The following is a 21,862-nucleotide window of genomic DNA, read 5'->3' as shown; positions in this document are numbered from 1 at the left end:
GGCAAACAAGCCATTGCATCAGAGTAGTCAGCTAGAGCAACGGGTCTGAACAAATGAGATGTCAGCGCTGGGGCTGCGCACCAAAAGGGTTTAAGAGCTGCGTGTTTCAGACATTCCCAAGTCTGGCCTGATCCCAGGGGGACATTTCACAAAACCGCATGAAAACACAGGCCTGTTGGTGACCAAAAAACGCCACTCAATACACCCATCTCGCTCCGCAGACAGTAATAAACTGATGCACTCGATCTGCAGCTGGAGTCCTCGGGATAGCTCCAGGGAAGACAATGGTGCCACAGTGATTTGTGCGAGCTGAGGCCCTGGATATCAGACCGGCCAGAGGCAGTGCCAAGGGATGGACTCTTTTTACTAGAGCTCAACATTCCCAGGAGCTCAGATGGTAACTTCTGGCCAGGAACTGTCCGATCGATTCTCCCACTCATCTGCACGTGCCTGCTTGTGCCTGGGCACATCCCACGTCCCCTTTCAGGCCCGAGGACTCCACGACAGGCTCTCAGTAACATCCCTCCGTGGGGCCAGTTTATTACAAAACCACAGTGACAATAACCGATACTAAAAGCCCCAAAACGCAGCCCATTTGTCACCCCGGGGCACACAGCCCTGGACATCCCAGGGCATCTCGTCCACCAGCAGAGCACATCCCACCCGATGGAATTTTCCACCGCACTCGAGCTCGTCTGTGGCCCTCTCCTGTCCTTCTGCTGGGACAGCCACCCCAGCTCTTCCCAGCAGGAAACCCCACACCCGACTGCTGGGGGTTCACCCTCACCAAGGGAGCCTGCGTCACTTCCCCGTTCCTATTCCAGCTCTGCAGCATGCAGACGTCAGTGGGTGAACCCCATTGCGGCTCCTTGGCCTACTACAGCCCTTAATTCTGGCTCTCTGACGTGGAAGTCAGAACGCAACCTCCTCTGCTATTCTGCTGCCTTCAGTGCGCTCTGAGCTTTGAGAGGGGAGGGCAGCCAGCAAACCCCCCTGCTGTTCTCCAGCATCCCTCCAGGAACAGCTTCCTTCAGGGCCTCCTCCATCTCTGAGTCTCCCTGCCAGGGAGTTAAGGTCCAAAAGAAATCAGGAAAAACCCCAAACAACTCAACACCAGGGTTGTCCCATGACCACTCACCAGGCCCCACCCATCTACTCAGGGCTTGATTTCACACACTCAGTACTTCGGCCGGTCTCCCAGGGGCTGATCCTCCCTTCCTCCAGGGCCACAGCTACAGAGACCACGGCAGCAAGCGTCCCAGCCTCGGCCGACAGACGCTGGTGCTCTCAAAACAGCTGTATAGACTGCTCTGAAGCTGGGCTGGAGCTGGGCGCCCGAGGCACGAGACCGGCAAAGGTCAGCCCACCAGTCTGAACCAGGGATCTGCCACGGGCTGTGTGCATGGACCCAAGAGGCTCGGCCGGCAAGTCACCTCAGGACGCTGCTCATCCGCAGTCTAGGTCTCCTCACGTTAACGCTCTCATTCACCCCTCCTCGCCAGCGTGGGGCCTACCTGCCCCCTCACAGGGTTTAGTGTAATCAGCGTGGCCAGGGAGTGTGCAGCACTGTATCAGATGACACCGAAACGCCAAGGGGGGGAGATCACAATGGAAACAGATCGGGGGGGGGGGGGGGGCACTGAATCTATCAAGTCTGAAAAACAGTACAAGGGTCAGGGTGAGATTTTCAAAAAGCATCAGTTCTCCCACTTACTTCAGTATGCTCAGCGCTGGACCAACATTGTGCATGATTGGCATTACCCTGGCACCTCGGAGCCATCGCGCTCGGAGCTGTACAGCCACAGAACAAAAGGACAGTCCCTGCCCTAGGAGTTTACAATCCAAGTACAAGACAAGAGACACCAGATAGGTGCAGACAGACTGACCAGGGAGCACCGGGAGGCAATACTGGTCACAAAACACTTTTGAAAATCTCTGACACAATAAATATGCTAATGGAAATGTTCTTGAGTAGAATCCAGTACCACACAACTGATGACCTTGGCTGATCTTAATTTCCTAACTGGAAATGTCATACACTGCATGACCGTGTCACCGAAGGAACTAATCTCACACATGTAAGGCCACTTGTACGGCAGAAATCCGATAAAAACAACCAATGGCCCTTTGCTGGTCACGTTTCAAATCTGAGACTTTGCTCACTACTCAGCATCCTGTAATGAATGAATGAGTGGGCCAGCTTTCACGCGTGCAGCTCAGAGGGATGGGAGCATGAATGACAGCAAGTGTCTGGCATTCTACAGATGAGGAGTTAACATATGATGTGACCGGGACCAGCAGCATTTCTGCTCTCTTAGGACCCAGCTAATTCTAGCGCTAAAGGAGTCAGATGCTGTCTGGATGGTGTCCTTGTTATGGCAGAAACCACAGAACTGCACTGGGATAACGCAGATCGCAAGGCTGCGGGGAGACCGTAAAGAAAACTAAACCTTCATCTTTGCACACTGACAGGCCAGGCTCTCCGCTGGAGCTAGCGAACTAGCGTCTGTCATGGAGCCACAGACTCGGTGCGACGCCCCAGCTTTTAAACAGTCTCTTGGGGGGACTCTTTTCAGTACGTCAGGCCCCCAAGGGGGTCTCTCTCTTCCTACAGAGTAGGCCATGTAGCTTCACCGCCTCCGAGACTGAGCCTCTGGCTTCAGCACTCCTGTGTCACACCCTTGCCTTCTGCTCACGAGTCAGGCTGCAATAGACGCCTACTCCGAGACCGGTACAGTCTGCAGGGACTGGTGCTCCGCACCAGCATTCACAGTGACACCAGCGGCGTTTTCAAAACCGAGCAGGCCTGGCTAGTCAGCTGGAACGCGGCATTGTCGGGCCTTGGTTACCACAGAGACCTGACAGTTTACACAGCCTCTCTGGCCGTGCCAGAGCCATGCACCAGACAAGCTGGAAGGGAGAACATGCCCACGCCTGTCCCAAACCCCTGTGGGCGTCCCGCAGTCCATGAGACCGGAGCCCTGTTCTTGCTGCTCCACCACCCTGCCCCCCACCCGCTGCCCCATTGCTCCCGGCCAGCCCCTTGCCCAGGGGGGACCCCATAGAGACCAGGGACCTGGTGAGCTCAGCCGCTCTGCACCCACCTCTGCTCCCCTGCCGCATGTTGAGTCCCTGAGGTAAAATCCAGACTCCCTTGCAAACAAGGGCTCACTCACTGGCTCAGTAAAAGGAGTTTAACAGCGTGATTAAAGCTCTGATTAACTGGGATTAATTTCTTTTTTAATTGCCTGACAGCCCTAGCACTAGCGTTGTCATCCATGGGAAATCTTAGGTACAAGTTGATGGGAGGTAGGTCGCTGGTCTCTGGCAGCAGCCTCTCTATTTGTGAGCTTCGATGTAAGTGACCGTTTATCATAGTCCAGCTTGCCGGGGCGGCAAGCTAAACTGGCGCGCCGAGGGGACTGTCTGTGCCTCCGTGGGAAGCTGGGGTAGTGCTGTAGGAGTTCACATTTGTTACTGGCTTAGTGACATCTAATTATAGACCATGCCGCCAGTCTGGGGGGTCTGCGCTGCTACTGACAGGCTGCCCTGAGGTTGGCACGCTCCGTCATGAGCCACTCCAGACAGCGCGACAGATGTGCTTGGCTTCAGCTGCTCATATTTCTGCTGACACGTCACGAGTAGCACATTTGCATGTCTACTGTGAAGGTGACTGCAGAGAGACTGCAGCTTGGGGTAGTGTAATTAGTCATTATCCATAGATAATATTTGCATTTCAGGAATGTGAATACAGCTGTTGCCTCATTCTCTTTGTGAACCATAAAATGCTGCAAAATGTCCCTGCCAATTCTGAGCTCTGGTTCGCGTGCGCCTTCAGTGCTGGTTATTTTCGGCCCTAGCAGAGCTCTGGATAACAAGACAGTGGATTCAGCTTTCCTGGCGGGAGCAGGAGAGCTGGGGCTGTAACAAATAGCTTTTCTTTGAGATGCTGGCAGACACGTCTTCTTTTTAGCCTCAGCTCCTTCGGGGACTTTCATTCAGAGGCGCTCTTGTTATCTGTGCACAACTGCTTCTTTGGCAGTGATATTGGGCACAGTCAGTCATGGAAGGGAAAAGACGGAGGGAACCACTTTTCCAGTTAACTTCCAGCTCTCCATGGAAGATGCAGAGGAAGCACCAGCAGCAATAAAAAGAGTGGTGGCAGTGAAGCTAGGAAAGGCAACCCAGGGGGCCCCTTACCGAGGGGCATTCACAATCTAGGTGGGAGCAAGCTGCCCATTGTAACCGCAGCGGCTTGGGCTTTTGCAAAAAAGTTTCAGAACTTTTTTTTGGAACAAATAGCGTGAGCTAGAAACAACCCCTCTGAATATTTCCTTTGTCCCCTGGGAGGACCGAGGCTTTCAACTAATTTGGGAAAAATTGTGAGTTCATACTGGGGTAGTTAATTAAGTATTTGGAAGCCAGAGGGACTCCCTGTTTTATAAAAGACTGAAGGGTACAAACCGCGCAGTGTAAAGCTTGCTTTTTAGGCTTCCCAGTTGGTACTCATGGGAGAACTTTACAAGAGGAGAGACACCCACTGGGATCTTTATCCTACAGAGCCTTCAACCTACAAAAGCAGAAGGAGCCTTGACCTTGCGGACTTTGTGCAGCTTACAGCAGAGTTTGAATGGATGTGGCATGCCTGCACCAGTGCCAGTGGAGACTGGACAGGGGCACTGGGAGTATTACGTCTGAAACCACTGGTGCACTTTGCTTTCTTGCACACAAAGTTAAAGTGGGTCAGGGTGTAGGTGTGCCTGAGGGGGTATGGCCTCACGCCAATGAAGTGCTTAGCTCTGTGTTCCCCTCTAGGATGTGAGCCCACAGCTGGGCACTTATGCAGCCATGTTCTTGGCCTGCTGGGTGACCTCGGGCAACCCCCTTCACCTCCCTAGGCTTTAGTTTTCCCCATCTGTAAAATGGGGTCATGGCGCTGTTCTCTTTTGCAAAGCACTTTGAGACATACAGACGAAAAGCACCAAGTATTATTATTACAGATATAGAACTGGATTCCAGGGTGCTCTGTGACCTGCTTGGAGCTGTGTTTAGATACACAAAGCTCCACATCACTTCTGTACAGTGGCTGCTTGATAAATGTAATGTTCACAGTTTGCCGATGTGTCCTACCTTCTGCTCAAGGCCAGTATTTTCTGTAAAAAATGTAAATGACGTGACTTTAAGATACATCTTTGGAATCTTTTCATGATTCATCTGTAGCAATTAAAACGACGGCATTAATCCTCTCCAGTTACTGTATGTCACAGGGTGCTGTAGCTTATTTTATCACAACCATCTAATTAAAATGAAAAGCGCTTACTGATTTTGCAGAGAGAATAAAGGTCTTCAAAGAAATGATGGCCATGGTAAATTATTTTCATTGCTGATGTTGATGAATTATAATGAATGCTGAATTTTCATAGATTTTTTTAAAGCCAGAAGTAACCATTATGATAATTAAGTCTGAGCTCCTCCATTACATAGGCCAGAGAGTCCACCCAAGAACTCCAGCACTGAGTCTATCATTCGTGGCCACAACATTTGCATTCATTTATCCTGCATGTCAGGTCTGTGTTTGATTTTGGAAAAAAACAAAACAAAACATTTTCTTGGGTTCATTAGAGCTTCTTCTCTCTTTTTTAAGGATGAGAAGAATCAGGTGCTGATAACGAACGCTTGGCTACAGATGGTGAGTAACTTTGTACCAGCTCTAAACACAAATTGCTTGTAACAGGAAGTTATTGAAATATAATCCTTTGGCAGAAGAACTTTCTGTCATCTTCTGTACTGGGAAACAAGCAACTGAAAAGGAACTGAGCTGCTGGAAATATTGCTGAAGGTGGAATGGGGTGGGATTTCCGAAGGAGGGAGGTGCCTAATTCTGACTGGCTTTCAATGGAAGCTGGCTGCTCTGGGTCCTCTGAAAATCCCGGTTATCCCTTCCTTTCAGATCTGGCCATATTAAGTCCTTTGTAACTCTGATGATCTCAGTGGTTAGTTCCATGAGCCTTAAGGCAAAGATGTTAATAAATGAGGATCTAAAATTTGACTCAAGTCCATTTGTAGGCATTAAAATTGGAGCTGATTTTCAAAGGCGTGGGCAACCTGCAGTTTCCCCTGAAGTCAATGACTGGGATTTCCAAAGGTGCCTTTAAACCCGCAAATCCCAATGAATTTCAGTGGGAGTTGCACGCACATCGTGCTTTCTTAAACTCCTTTGATAATCCCAGATTGTATCTAAATATGGATTTTAAAGTCCTAAGATCCAGGGGAAATTTCCAAGAGTAGCAATGGGACTTATGCTTCTAAGTTCCTTAGGCACTCAATGGGACAGACTCCTAAACCACACAGGCACTTTTGGAAATCTCCTTCACTCCCACTTTAAAAAGAATTTCTCCTTAATTCTTATTTGCCCTGTATAACAAGCTATGGCACCTGCGGCTGTGGGCAGCACAGATCGCACAGGAGAGGTAAGTCAGTCTGATCTGCAATTAAACATATACAAGGAAAGCTCAAATAGTTGTCGTCTCTGTGCATAATTACTACTGAATGAATGCTCTAGTAGCGGATTAAGCATTGCCATACGATAGGAGGTATTATTTATTCTTATGCAAAATAAAACTGAGCTTCTGATTGATTTGTGGTCATTGGGCTGCCTCGGCAAAGCTAAAAGATCACAGGCGAGATGAATGATTGAACTAAGTAATGTTACATTAGAAACCAAATATATTACATGAATGAAGAAAAAGAGCCTCCTGCTCGTCTCCCAACTACATTGTAGTTTCTGGCACGAGTGATCTTGCCAGAATAACCGAAACCATTCCAACCTATACTTTGACATTGCTGCCATGTTAGCGTTTTCACACCCTTTTGTGTGCATATGGAGAACCTAGATGCCCTGTAGTCCCCATTCAAGCATTTGTATGGACCCCAAGGTTCAGCAAAAATCCACATCTGGCATTTTTTTGCACGGGGGAGGGGAGGGAAATATCATAAACAATCATTTTGGAATACTGACTGCAAGTGTATGCTCCCTCCCCCCAGGCCCTCAGCTGGTCTAAATCAGCACCCACTGATGTAATACAACCTACATTTGTCATATAGAGTTTTGTAAAATATTAGAAAATAATAGTCAGACCGTGAAGTCATTACACTGTGAGCCCCTCGGTGCATACACCTGACTTTTTCATTGTCGTCACGTGTCATCGACCCTATGACAGTAATCATTATGTTATCATTGCTATTGCGAATATTGATTATATTTTCATAGCTCCTGGAATATGCCAGGCACTTTCCAAACATACAGGAAGACATTCCTTCCCCCCATGATCCTAGTAATGTTAGTGTCTGTATTTTCCTACAGTACTGGATTGACGTTTACTTGTCCTGGGATCAGTATGCATACCCAGGAGTCCAGAATTTACGATTTCCAGCTGACCAGATATGGGTGCCAGACATTCTCCTGTATAACAGGTAAGGAATGTTTTTAACTACTGATACAAACTACTACCGCGTCAGTGCCTTTGCTAGTCTACATCAGTATAGCTCTGTGGACTTCAAATGGAGATTACACCAGCTGAGACTCAGTTTATAGTCTCCAAACAATGGAAATAAAACCAGACCAATGCTGCAGTGGAGTGAGATGTGTAGATGATAGTCTAGTCTAGTTTAGATGATGGTTTCATTTGACATTTGTGCTTGTATAGTCTTCGGGTACAATCTTATGGAGAATTAGATGATGCTAGCATTTCAGAATATCCCAAATACATATAGCTAGCAGACTAAGCAGAGGGACTGAGCCAAAGCCCAAGAAACCCAATAGAGATAGTTCCATTAGTTGACACAGGCCCTAAGACTGTAAAAGAATTATGAAGTGCCCTTGAGTTCAACGGGAGCACAGGACAATGCACCCTGTCTTTGATTGCCAACAGGGGGACGTTTGCGATGTCCATTTTGAACATAAATTGTATAAAATATCAAGATTTGAAGGGCTGGGTTGTTGGATTCAGTTTGGATAAGTGTTAATTGCCTCTGCAAATATCAGAGCGCCAACCCACAAGGTCTGCATAGAAACATTGTGCCTATTATTACTCCTTGTGTTACTGCAGCACCTAGGAGCCACAGACATTGACCCAGACTCCACTGGGCTAGGTGCTGAACAAACACAGAACAAAGAGAAAGCCTCTGCCCCTAAGAGCTTACAATCTAGATCCCTAATCACTCACTTGGGTGCCCACAAAGAGTTGCCATGCTTCTCACTATGCCATCTGAGCCTCCAACAGTTCCCTTCCTTCTCCTGCCACATCACCCCTGGCCTACGACTTCTTGCGGTCTTTGAAGAGAAGCTGCAGTTCTAAGCAACTACTATGCTAGCCCCAAGTACTTCCACTTTGAGTAAGATGCCACTGGACCAGAGTTACAAAGAGCTCAGGGCCCCTCAACTTCCATGGTCACAGTCTTGGCATCAAAGGCACTGAGCTCTTCCAAAAATTCAGGCCATTTCAGGTAGTTGCTTCTTGCAGCATTTCTCCCTCCGTGGCTGGGCAGTCTGGGGCTCCAGCCAGCTGGTTCAGAGAGATAGATCCTTAATCCAATTGATCTCAATCTTGAAAGAAGATTCAAGCTCATTCTGGGAGTGAGCTAGAGGTTCAAACTAATGATATTTTACAAAACAAAGCTCATCCACCTGTCCCCAACCCATGCACTCTTTAGTCAGAAGTTAGTGCCATTACTTTACTGTTCACCACATTTTGAATTCAAATGCCTGTGGGGTTTTTTTATGTTGTGTTTTAGTGCGGATGAAAGATTCGATGCCACATTTCACACGAATGTGTTGGTGAATTATTCTGGATCTTGTCAGTACATTCCTCCAGGTAGGAGACAGATTTTGTTTGTTGGTTTAAATCAATTTACTTTAATAGCGTCAATCAATTCTCAGCAGATCTGGATTAGAAGCTTTGTGCGCTCTATAGGGTGTAACAGACTTTTGAAAGAATTCAGCTGCTATTTTCGGCCCCTAAATAAAGGCCGATATTAAAAGTGCTCAGCATCCGGTGGTTCCCACTGGGATAGGTATGGGAAGATTTTCAAAAAGTTTAGCACCAAACAATGCTGAGCCTTTTGATGACCTAGCCAGCTATTCCTGCTGCGACATACTGGATCATATCAATGAAGAACATTTTAGATGGAATTAGCACTAAGAGGCCAAGATTTTAAGAGGTAAACATTTTAAGCCTATCGCTCTTTTTCTGAAATCTATTTGTTTTAAAACCTTTAAGTTTGCAATGACTCAAGTGACGAATTGAAATGTATTAACTGTTCTGTAACAAGTAAAAATGCATGGTACAGGAATGCTGTGAAAGCCTACACTCACTAATTACCTCCATGACAAACTCACTGTGGGGAAGCTAAGATCGCAGCTAGCGCTGGTAGAATAGTGGTAATCAAACAACTGGTTGCTGTTCCCTGTTGCTGGGGCTGGTTCAATGCTGACCCCACCTGCTAGAATAGTTTACAGCAACCTTGTGGGGACTCAGTGTACCAGTTGATTATGGACCCAAGGTGTCACATGAGAATAGCTGGAGTGCCCTACTGCTTTGGTCATGCCTTTTTTCTCCCACGGGGGCTACAGGGATAGATGGTGTAGGAGCTGTCTAAGCTGGGCAGATCTGATGTCCTTATGGCTCTCTTGCACCACCCAAGCAGATCACAGAAGCCAATCTGGCCCTACAGTTTGCTTCCAACTTAATTTGTTCTTGCCAAAGAGTTTTACAGAGAAGGGAAGGGGATGACAGACAATTTGCCAGCTGAATCCAAAGTGTAAGGGTAACTGTCTGCTGTAAAAGCCAGAGTCAATCTTGCCTATTGAGCACTCACAGTCGGCCAAAATACCAAGTTAAAGTCACTTTAGATGGAAGATGCTTGTAAGTGGCCCCAGAAGCTGGCAGAGGGGGTGAAATGAATCAGAAGGCTGTGAAACGCTGCAGGGATCTGAAGACGAAGACATAGGGCTCTCCCACCTTCATGCAAGTGTCTTCTTCTTGACTCAAACTTCAGGTTGTGTCCAGCACGGCTGCTTGCTAGAGAAACAAGCGCTGGTACACACGGTAGGCGTGGGAGCAGAGAGCAGGACTGCGAATGAGACAGGGTCTATTGTTGAGGAGGGAATTAGAGCTACGATTTGGGAGGTGCTGGAGCAAAAAACTCCATGTGACCGGACTGTGCAGGTGCACTCACCTCCGAGTGCCTCCTGGCAGCTGTGTCTAGTACAGCAGGCCTTTTCCTGCTCCTGGATGCTCCGTAGATTGTTGTCCTTGCTAGGTGAGCCGTCAGTGGTTCAGCCGTCTGGCCAAGTTACACACTCAAATGGATGTGCCCCTTCCCTGGTAGCAGAGTTCAATGAACTGTCAGCTCTCACCTGGGTCTTCAGCCCTGCCTCTGGGCCCTTTAAATCCTGCTGCTCACTCAGGCGTCTTGCCTCCTTCTTGGGGCTTAGACCATTTTGCCAGCGGTTGCTGGGAAAACCCAGGCCCACCCACTATTCTGAGCTCCAACCGGGGACCCTATAAACAGCAGCCACATACTGCTGCCTTTGAGTTGCTGCTGTTTTCCCTAGGCTTCTTCCCACCTGGTCCCTTTCCTTTCACCCATTACCTTAGGCTTACAGTTCTCAGCTCCTCTCTCCCCCAGGGCCTGTCACTCAGCCCATCCAGCTCCTCTGATCAGAGCAGGGCAGGGGTGCTTCCCCCCTTGCCCCAGCCAGAAACTGACCTGCTCAGGTCCTGCAGCTCCTTTTATCTGAGCCTGCTGGGTGCTGACTGGCTGCTTCTAGGCAGCCTCTCTAGGCAGGCCTGGAGGACCCACCTTCGCTGCTCCTTTCCTGGGGTGGGGCACCTCCCAGCTGTGAGGCAGGGCAGTGCTGTCATCTCTATTTTAGAGATGTGGAACTGAAGCACAGAGACGAAGCGACTTGCCCAGCGTCACTCAGGAAGTCTGGGGTAGAGCAGAGACTTGAACACTGATCTGTGGAGTCCCTGGCTGGTGCCCTGAGCACTGGGAAGAGCAACATCACTGCAGCAAACTGAAATGAAACGGTTCTCAGCAGGTTCAGAGCAGGGATTCTGTTAGTTTACCTGCAAGGCCATTGTAGAGACATCTTCATAGGGCATCTCTATGCTGCATCTATGCTCCCAGCCTATCCACAAACCTGTGTTAGTGGGGCTTGCACTAGTGCGCTAAAAATAGCTGTGCAGACGGTGCTTTGACATGGCAACTTGGGCAGTCAGATATGGCCCACGGAGAATAAGCATGGCAAAGAACACTCGGGGTAAAGGTCAGGACTTTGTATGGTACATCATGAACAGGTTTCTCTCCTGGTGTAAGAAGGTACAGCTCCACTGAAGCCAACACAGAGTGCACCCATTTGCATCAGGAGAGAATTTGGCTCTTAACTCTTTTGCAACAACACTTCATCAGAGGGGTCTCTCAAGAATGGAACTGAAAAATGAAAGTAATTTGGCTCCAGAAATCAGAAGTGCTGTGAGTAGAACAGCTGGGCTAGAAATTCTAAGTGGAGTCTGCTCAGCTGGATGAATCTAATTGTAGAGAGAGGACTGAATTCCACAGGATCTCAGCACAATGTCATTTCATTTTGCATTTGCCCTTCAGACCTTAGACGTCCGTTTCCCACTCTAACGTCTATTCTCAGGCATTTTGAAGAGTACGTGTTACATTGACGTCCGCTGGTTCCCTTTCGATGTGCAGAAATGCGATCTGAAATTTGGTTCATGGACCCACAACGGCTGGCTGCTTGATCTGCAGATGCTTGAAGTGGACATTTCCAATTATATATCAAACGGAGAATGGGATTTAGTGGGTAAGTTGGCTTGCTCAGAAATCTAAATGAGTCTAAACTTCAAGGGAAAAATGAATGAATGCAAATGACGGCTCTTATCTGGCCATTGGAAGTACAGGCAGTGAAAGCTCCTGTTTGAAAAGCAGCAGAAATCTCACAATTGGACTGCATGCAATGTTTCAAGTGTATTCTTTTTTGTCTTGTAGAGTTAACTAAAGCTACATCAAGGAGCCTGTGTGTATAATGCTGGGGTGTCTGATAACCTATGAAATTCTACTGACGTCAGTAGGTGCAGGGCGTCAGCACAGAATTTGGACCTCTGTGTCTTCTACATTCACAGTGAACATAGAATCACATTTCTGCAACTGATTTAGCTTAAAGGTGACTAGGTTAGAAAGTCTGATGCCAGCAAAACTTAGAAGGAACTCTTGCAAAACACAAAAAAAACAACCCCCCAAATCCATGCACCCTGGGCCCGGTCAACACTTAAAACTTGGGTCGACATAGCTACAGCACTGGCGGGTGTAAAAATTCCACACCCGAGTTCCCTAGCTACACCAACCTAATGCCTGCTGTAGACACAACTACAGTGAAGTTCCCACAGTACAGAAAACCCCCTCCCGTCACTGGTGCTACACCTTGCACACATGACAGTGGATCAGACTTCTTGACACTTGGGTGCCAAAACAAAACCGTGAGCAGTGGAGGAAAATATCCAGCACCCGTCACCTTTTTCTCTCTTACTGTTTCCGAGCAGCTGCTGCTGACATTGTCAACTGCAGGATCAGGCCGTAAACAGCTGCCTACTGGGCGCTATGGACAACCATAGAAAGCCAGCCTGCCAGGCTGAGGCTCCAGCAGTCACAGTAACCAGCATGGGGAAGGCCAATGGTGGATACCCACCTCCGTGTGCTGCACCCAAGCATTCCCTTAGAGCTAGGGCTGCCCCGCCTCTGTGGCCACCCCACCTCTATTTCTCCTTCATCCAGGCCCCTTTAAGAACTCTCCAGTGTCTCCAGTGGCCTTCTAAGCTCAAGCCTTTAATTCACTCTTCACCTGTTCTCCTCGGGCTGGCAAGTGTTTGTCACAAAAGCAGAATTCAGGATTCCAAAAGGGAGTTTTCCAGTTGATCGTCCCTTCTTTAACGCTCACTTGCAGGCTTTACTGGGCGAAGGCAGCGTAAACAGGAGCCAGCCTTGCCCCTCTTGGCTGCCCCTTCCACCAGCCCCAGCCACAGTCTCCTACGCTTCCCCAGTTTCCTGTCTCTAACAGCCTCAGCCACCCTCTCCAAGACACCCCTCGCCTGCAGCTTCCTGCTGCCTTTCACGCTGGAAGCACCTAATTCCTCTCAGGTGGAGTCATCTTGTAATCAGGGCTGGCTTAGCCCCAGCTTCTCCCTGGTCACCCTGTTACAGTGAGCATCTTTCAGGTGCTGTCAAAAGTCTGACCTTGTTTCTTCTTATGACCAAACCAGATAAACACAGGAAAAGGGGAAAGAGAAAAAACAGCGAATGCTAGGAAACGGCAGCATATGTCACACTTGCAGTTTGGGTGCCAGAAAATTAGCGGCAGACCTACTGCCCATGACGGTTACTGACTAGATTACTCCAACTGTCCTGTAGCCAGTCTGTGGGTAAATCTCCTCTTACCCAAACTGGGATGCTCAGGACTGCTTGTAGCTTTTCATAGCAAAAATGTTGCAGGGTTAGATTTCCCTGCTGGGCTAAGCATGCTTCTTATTAAACAGAAGGCAAGAAGAGACAGCGAGATGGAAGGCTATGGTGGGGCTGGGAACAGCAGGACCTTTAGACTCCCATTTCCAAGCTACTGAGAACACAGCCATGGAGGTGATGCTGGTGTGGCCTGGGTTACCGTAGCTCTGCATTTTCATCCTTTGACTTTTCAAGTTGTCCTCAATTAAAAACAAACCCTTTGAATTTCCTGACTTTCCAATGTCTGGTTTCTAAAAACAAAACAGACACTTCAACTAAGGCTCTCTGAATCCTCCCTTTAACTTATCTGTATTTACATCCTTATCTGCAGTGTCACCAAATGGCTCTGTCTGATAATTGCTTTGGGATTTTCAGTTCTCTCACAAAGGTCATTTCCATGCATACTATGGGGCCAGCCGGTCCCATTGGGAACGATGGAGAATCCCCACACCCCCATCTGAATTTCTGGCTCTTGTCATTCAGATAAGTGGGCTTTATTGCCCTACACATTGCGACACACTAAGGACTCAACTGCCACCAGAGTCCTTGTGGGGTGTGTTAGCATGTTCATATGTGGCTCAGACTTCACAAGGTGCCTCCAGTGTCACACAAACCAGGTCAGGTTCATTAAAGTTAACTCTGCCACCTTTCCAAACACAAAGGCACCAGTTCTCATTGGGTTCTGAAGCCAAGCCGGTTTTCAGATGAATTTTCAGAAGATATGCAGACAGTTTTCCAGCTCTGACTTACCACACCATCATGTCTGAATGCCTTCCTAAAATGTCCCCATCTGTCAGGCTTGCACAGAAGAAATTTCATGTGGATCGTGTGAGTTTTGCCAAAGCTGGGGGAAGGGAACTTATAAAAGACAGCGAGTTACCGACCTTAACTGCAAAAACGATCAGCTGTCTGTAACATTCAGTTTTGCCTGCCGAAGAGAACTGAACTGTGGAAAACTGGCTAAACAGACCAAGGATGAGTCTGCTGTAATTCAACTGCAATATGTTTCTCCATGAATGAGTTCTATTGTTTCCAGAAATAAACACAGAAAACCGATGTGCCAGCTCAGTATAATTATTATATTTGCAAATCCTGTAGTCACTACATGTATACGCTGAGCAGAGTGACAGGGAAAGCATAGACTTATCTTTATATTTCGGTAGCGCCTTTAATCTCAAAGCAGTTCTCTACTGCACACGGCCGCGTCAGGAGTGGAGGGAGCCAGCAGAAGCCATGATGTACGGTCGAGGAGGAGAGGAAGTTTTGACAAAGAACCCTAGAGCAAATCAAAGAGTCACGGGATCCTTAAATCTACACAACACAGAAAATACCTTTGTTTTTAGTGTCTCGGGCACGAACGAGTGCAAACTCCATTCTAATACATTCCGCTACCTTTAAAAAAAAAAAAAAAAAACAACAGCTGGGGGGATTTGAACCTACGGGTTGAGGGTTTTACCAGCTGGCGAGTTACACCACTAAACTAACTCCAGTGATGGGAAAGTGGCTCTGTGTGGTTGAGTGGATGGGAGTCAAGATCCCAGCTTCTATTCTTGATTCTGCCACTGACTTTTTGTGTAACCTGGGGCAAGTCACTTCACCTCTTTCCCCAGCCCACCCTTTGTCTATTTAGCTGTTCTTACTATATGAGCAGCTTCTAGCACAATGGGGCCCATCTCTCTGCTGAGGCTGCTAGATGTGGCAGTAAAACATGTCGTAACAACGGTCTAAACGAATACCTTTGAACACTGGGTCCAATGCTCAGAGGCCTGAAGCACTGACTCAAGATTGTGAGTGCTCCACAACTCCAGCCATCAGGCCCACTGAGCGCTGCACCACTTATTTCCTTCTGTGCAGGTGTCCCAGGGAAGAGGAATGAGTTGTACTATGAGTGCTGTAAGGAACCATACCCAGATGTGACGTACACTGTAACCATGCGCCGGCGCACCCTCTACTATGGCTTGAACTTACTGATTCCCTGTGTCCTTATATCTGGCTTGGCGTTGCTTGTTTTCCTGTTGCCTGCTGACTCGGGAGAGAAGATATCTTTAGGTAAGAGCTAAGGAATTACTTTTCTTTCCTAAAGATTTGGCATAAAAGGGAGGGTAAAAAGTTCATCCTGCAATGGACCTTGGTCAGTGGGGATTTCCCATGTGCGGGAGAGCCCACTCAAGGCTGCAGACACTGTACCAAGATGGCTTTCTATGGGCCAGCCTGAGCGACCTTCACACACATTAGCGAGCCCCTGCCCAGATAGCCCTAACGATTCTGCACTAGGTAAGCTCAGACATTTGTACTGACATGAGCAAGCTGGTGATACATCTTCCTGCTGGTATTAGGTTATTAATAAATGGCTGGTCTTGATTTGGATTATCCTCTTGGTCCATCCTTTGTAAAATGAATGCAATTCACCAGTCCTGCGGGATACATGGAGAACAGCAGCGCAAACATTTCCATTAGACTAAGGGGAAGAGTGGGCGAGGGCAGCCCTCTCTTTAGAAGTCTGGAGTTCACAGCCAAGTAGAGGTCACAAGTGAAAAGGACAGAGCAAGCAGGTCTGAGGGCGCAGGCCTGGGCAGGTTGAAAGCAACAGAGGCATCCTGAAATGAGCCGTGATTACACAAGGCTAAAAGTAACGTAGTCACCGAGCTTGGAAACACAGGCTGTGACACCTGGGTCTGTCTAGGAGATGTTAAAGAAGTATTTGAACAAAGTTCCAGAGCACTAAGGACCCAACTGCGACGCCTGTACTCATGATGTACAAGGAGACCCACTGGTCTCAGGGGCGGGGGGAGGGGGGAGTTACTCGTAGAGGAACATGTGACAATATGAGTAAGGGATCAGAATCCAGATTAGAGTGGGAGGTTCAGAAGTGCTCTGAATAGCAGAGAGCTGGGATTGAGGAGGCTGGCAGAAAGAGAGCTAGAGTAGTCAGGGCAAGAGGAAATGGTGGCCTGGACGAGGAGTTCAGCGTGGAAGAGTCAAGGCCACAAGGTACATGGGCCCGGTCGCAGCTATTGTGGTAAGCAGCTTTGCAGTGCAGGAAGGATTATTGGCAGACAACGCAAATAGGGAAACTGAGGAGATGAGGATGTGCACTGGAGGATGCATCTTGCCCAGCAAAAGCTCTTCACTTGGAGACGTTTCTCTGACAGAAGCTGGGATGAAGCCACGGGTTTGCTTAGCGAGTGAAGAGGACAGGGGTTTATTTAGCACCAGGACAGCAGTGGCAGGGCCAAGTTCAACGAAGGTCTCACTCCTCCTCCTTTGTCTTCCATCACAGGTATCACTGTCCTGCTGTCCCTGACAGTCTTCATGCTGCTTGTGGCAGAGATCATGCCCGCCACCTCCGACTCCGTCCCTCTCATAGGTACGTGCTACTTGCTCCCCGGGCTGGGATCTTGCTTCCCAAGCTGGTTTGTTTGCAGCCGGTTCGGAAGTGCTCCACATCCCTCTCAGCGACTCACTGTTCAGTAGTGCGGGGGCAAAGCACTTGTCTGTGCGGTACAAGCAATGTACGCGTGGAAACCTGGCTTCATGTGCAAAGGTTTGCCTGAGGTGGGCGAAAGGGCCTAGCAAAGAGTGAATCGGCAGGTAAGTGACCTGGGGGTTAACATTCAGTCTTGAGGTTTGGGGAGGAGCTTTTTGGTGTTCCCAGAACCCCAAGATACAGGTACAGGGTGGGGTTTTCAGACGCATTCTGCCTAGGCCTATCTGAGCTCCAGTGGACCCAGCAGTACAATCCTTATTGCCTTCAACGAGAACAGGGCTGGCCCATGCTGAGCACTTCTGAAAATCCCATCCATGGCCGCATATCAAACAGTCACTGTATGAGCTGCTGTTCCCTCTCCCCTCCTCCCCGTGAGCTGTCCTCCCGCCCTTCACCAAGCTCCCCTCACTAGCCCCCCCTTTGCCCTTCTCCTAAAGATGCCACGCACAATTAAAAGGAAGGCTGGGAAAGCCCAGCTGTATTACTGATGCATTGTCAACACAGACAGTCAGTGGGCCAAATTAGCACATCTCATTGCTAATCAGGAGCGAGGAGTGGCGCACGGTGCTATGTAACTACTCATTCTGTGTGCTGCAGGCCGGATTTTCAAAGCTGCTCGGTCATTGAGGCACCCTATTAAAAGGCAATGGGACTTGGGCTCCTGAATAATTCAAGTGGTTCTAGAAACCCACTGCTGCCTGCTTAAGTGAAAAAACCACCCTCCGAACCAGCATGCCAAAAGAGGAGTGCTGTCTGCACAGCTAACATTGTATGTTCCTACACTGGCAGAAAGACTCCTTCTGGCTATGTACGCTGTGTCTCTGCTATGGGCCTACGGCTCTGTAGCGTCCACATAGTCTAAACATGCTTCATACCAGGCTAGCTATTCGCAGACGAAAAGGCGAGTAAGCTATACCAGTATCAAGCACTTCTAAACTGATACAACTGTGGCCACACTAGTGGAATTTCTACTGACTTACTTGTTTCAGTAGAAAAGTCACCCCCCCCCCCGCCCTATATAGTTATAGCATTACAAAACCAACGCATGGGAACAAACAGATTAACCAGAGGGGTTCAAGCCCCTTCTCTCCAGCTCAATACTGGCCAGAGAACAGATTCTCCACGTTCTCCAAGGAGCTGATGTGATCCACTGAGACTGTCTTCTCAAGACTAAATATATTAAATAGGCTGTGTTAGCACCTCATATTTTGCAACCTTTTTCCCAATGCCTAGCCAATTAGAGCGTGCCCGATGTATTTAGAAAAGCACCTCTCAAAGCTGCCATGTAGGTCAAACACACGTCGTTCATTTCAACTGTTCATTCAAGTCACTTCCCCTGTGAAATGCTGCAAAAGGATAAAACCTCCATGCCCTAGAATTGCAAGCCCCTGGAGGGCTGACTTCAGCTCTCTGGAAAATGAATGTTTAAAACCTTCCCACTGATCCCCAGCTACTGTCACCCGCTGCTCACGGTTACACTGTGATGGCAAATCAAGTCCGTCTGTGCTGGGCCACCCCTAGGTGCAGACTGTGTCTGCCTGCTCTGACGGCTGCCTAGACTTGAGAAAGAACAACCAGAAAAATACAGTCTTGTGCCTATGGGTCAAACCCCTAACCCAGCGCACGAAGTCGACACCAGGCCACTAGGGAGAGATTGTTCAGGGACCTGCTAGTCCGTGACATCTTGCACAGGGAGCCACCTGGAACTGGGCTTTGCGGCACGGAGCAGCTGTGGGGTCTGAACGTCCATCTCAGCTCCCCCGCTCCCACTGCAAGAAGCCTCCTCCCACATCCCAGCCAGCGGCCGTGCAGGAAGGACTAGGATTCCCTAGGGTGCACGGTGTCCGGTGGAGGATATCATACCAGCCTGGTGCTTGTGACAGCTGTAACCGTTCTACCAGGGGGAATCGGCAGCAGTAAGGGCCGGGTTCAATATCGAGGGGTTCCTCTTAGCAGCACAGAACAGACCCGGCTTGACCCCGTACCCAGGGATCTGTGAAGTGCAAAGGGAAGGAACCCAGCATTAGTCTGGAGAACAGCACAGCCAGGGTTCAAAGCACGTGACCGTGAGCAAACACTGGGTGGCGTCCCTTGCCTCAGTGTCTCACCTGATGGTGTAAAAGTCCAACAGCCGAATGTTCTTGTAACACAGCTCTGCCGCCTCCCTCCCTCCCCCCGCCACCGCGCCCCAGCCACGTCTGCCGTCTGCCGTCAGCGAAGACCCACGGGAGTCCACGGCCGTCCACGGGCGTTCCCCGCCCGCCCCGAGGGGACGGCGTCACGCAATTCCTCAGCTGCTGGGGCAGCTCTGCCATTCACTCTGCCGCTGCTACTCCCTTCTTCAGGGCTGAAGCCGCTTCCCTAGTGGCTGGTGGGGGACCCAGGCCTACCCGCTACTCCAGCGCCCAGCCCAGGACCCCACACGAAGCAGCCGCCTGCGGCTTCCCTCGAACTGCTTGCTGCTGCACTGCCCGGGACACGTCCCTTCTTCGCCCCCGTATCTCCTCACTTGCCTGGCTCCAGCCAGCCTTGCCCTGCCCAGCCCAGCTCTGTCCAGCCATGCACGGATTGGCTCTGTAGGCAGCCTGAGGACTCACCTCTTCTGCTCTTCCCCGAGGTGGGGTGTGGTAGGGCCACAGGCCTGCAGCCCGGGGTCTCAGAGCCTAGCACACCCCATGGCAGGCCTCGCTGCCTGCCTGCAAAGACACCAGACATCCCCGCAGGTTGGCCTACCTTGGTAGACGTCTACATGATAGTGAGTGGGCCAATGTCTAGAGGCGAGAACTGCAGGGTGTCAGCCTGGCCAGTGGGCCAGGCACCGACTGGTGACTCAGGAGCCGAGGTTCTGTTCCCAGCTCTGCCATGGACCTGCCGTGTGACCGGGCGCAAATCACTTCCCCTCCCAGCCTGTGCCTGTCTTGTCTATGTACCTGTAACTGTTCAGGGCATGGACTGTCTCTCACTCCGTGTCTGTACAGCGCCTAGCACAATGAGGCCCTGATCCCAGGCTAAGCGTCGAGATGCTGTTGTAATGATAGTCACGGTGCACAAAAATCCTGCACTGCGAGAGAAACAGACACTGCTCAGTGCAGGAATCCCACTGCCCGCAATGCCGTGCTCACGTCTATCATGTGATTCAGCCACTACTTGGCTGGGGTGTCAAATACTGATTTTAACCAGCCTCAGCCGAACCTGGCCGAGCGCGGAAGGATCTTAGGAAGATCAAAGCTGGTGTGGCTAAGCAAGCGCTGTAGCCAGTCCGTATCGGATACAGAGGAACATGACCTGGTGTCAGGAGGAAGCTGAGAACAGAAGCAGAAGGAAAACAGCAGGCTCTGGATACCTGCTCCGAGCGGCAGTACGGGAAGGACAGGACTCGGAGGCCTTCCCCGTGCCCCCTCTGGCAGAGCGATGCTGCCAGCCCCGTCTCTCTTCCCTGCTCCGGGGGCCTCCTAGCAGGGCTCAGTGGGAATGCTAGGTGCCGGTGCCGGAGTCTTGCCCAGGCATGTCCCTCTCAGCCGCACGTAGCCCAACTCCCACCCTGGCAGAAATCTGGGGAGGAGGGGACACATCACCCCACATGAGCCTCCCCCCCCACGCCGTCGCCTGTCACGTACCTTGTTTCTCTAACGTCTTGGGACTGACATGGCTACAAGTACACACAACGCCCCTACCAGATGGACCTTGGAAGAGACGAGCTGCAGTTTTATAACAATTCAAAGGACACCCTGACCTGCTTGTCATGGATTATTTTTCCAGGCATATAGAAATAATGTATTTGAAAGCCATAACATGTCGCAGTGTTATCGAGACACTGACGTGCACTTTTGCTCACTTTGGCGTTCCAGAACAACCAGTTATGGACAACGGACCACAATTCACCGCAGCAGAATTTAAGTCATTTCAAACAAAATATGATTCTGATCACATTACTAGAAGCCTACGTTACCCACAAACAAAGGAAGAGGCTGAGAGAGAGCTTCTAAGACAACCAAGAAAATCCTACAGCAGACAGATCCATTTCTTGCATTCTAAATTACAGCTTAACACCAATAGCAGCTACTGCATTTAGCCCAGCACAACTCAGAACTACTGTTCCAATTTTGGAAAAGAACCTGCTTCCAAAGCGGCCAGACATGAAGAGAGTAGCCAGACTGGAACACTTTTACAGCAGACATCACTCAGTTAGAGAGCTGCTGGGTCTAGAACCTGGCGACTGTGTTCATGTCAAATTGGATGGAGAAAAAGGATGGCCAACTCCAGCTGTCACGAAGAAAAAGTATTCAGAACCCAGATCATAAGTGATTGAGACTGACAGTGCAGAGTCCAGCAGAAACCATCGACATCTACAGTTCGTTCTTCGGCAAGAACAATCAGCAGAGCAAACCCGACGGATGGCGAATGTGGAACAAGACGGCAGCTCGAGGACTCCAGACTGACCACTGTCAGACGTTGCAATTAGCGGACAGCCAGATGACCAGGTCGGTATGCATTCTGGTCATGTCATTAGAAAACCAGTACAATTCAGAGACACTCAGCAGACTGGTATGTACTGAGCTTCAAAGACAGCGTGATTCTGTCACTACTGTAAATGGCAGGAACGTAGAACTTGCAGGGGGAGATGGACTGGAATGCTAACCTCCATTACATGTTCAGCCACTAGCTGGCACTGGGCGTCGAAGACCTCATGAAATGAACCTCAGCCACACCTTGCAGAGCACGACAGGATCTTATGATGAACACAGCTGGTGTGCGTAAGCCAGGTCTGTATTCAGTCCATATCGCCCCCAATGCACTTCTGGGGTGTTG

General features: G+C 49.5%; 1 protein-coding gene across 1 annotated transcript in view; it reads left to right on the top strand.

The window, feature by feature from the left end:
* LOC137156514 (neuronal acetylcholine receptor subunit alpha-7-like) overlaps positions 1 to 21,862 on the top strand; it is a 65,277-nt gene that overhangs the window by 25,507 nt on the left and 17,908 nt on the right. The window contains exons 3-8 of the mRNA XM_067553420.1: positions 5,645 to 5,689; positions 7,364 to 7,473; positions 8,794 to 8,873; positions 11,708 to 11,875; positions 15,421 to 15,615; positions 16,847 to 16,933. Of these exons, the coding sequence (XP_067409521.1) occupies positions 5,645 to 5,689; positions 7,364 to 7,473; positions 8,794 to 8,873; positions 11,708 to 11,875; positions 15,421 to 15,615; positions 16,847 to 16,933 (685 nt within the window). The remainder of the gene's footprint in view (positions 1 to 5,644; positions 5,690 to 7,363; positions 7,474 to 8,793; positions 8,874 to 11,707; positions 11,876 to 15,420; positions 15,616 to 16,846; positions 16,934 to 21,862) is intronic.

This window comes from Emydura macquarii, unplaced genomic scaffold (assembly GCF_026122565.2).
Source record: "Emydura macquarii macquarii isolate MOO-44397 ecotype Brisbane River unplaced genomic scaffold, CSIRO-AGI_Emac_v2 contig_1451, whole genome shotgun sequence".
In the NCBI taxonomy this organism is placed as follows: Eukaryota; Metazoa; Chordata; order Testudines; family Chelidae; genus Emydura; species Emydura macquarii.
Note: the sequence above shows the minus strand (reverse complement) of the source record. Positions and strands in the feature narration are given on the sequence as shown.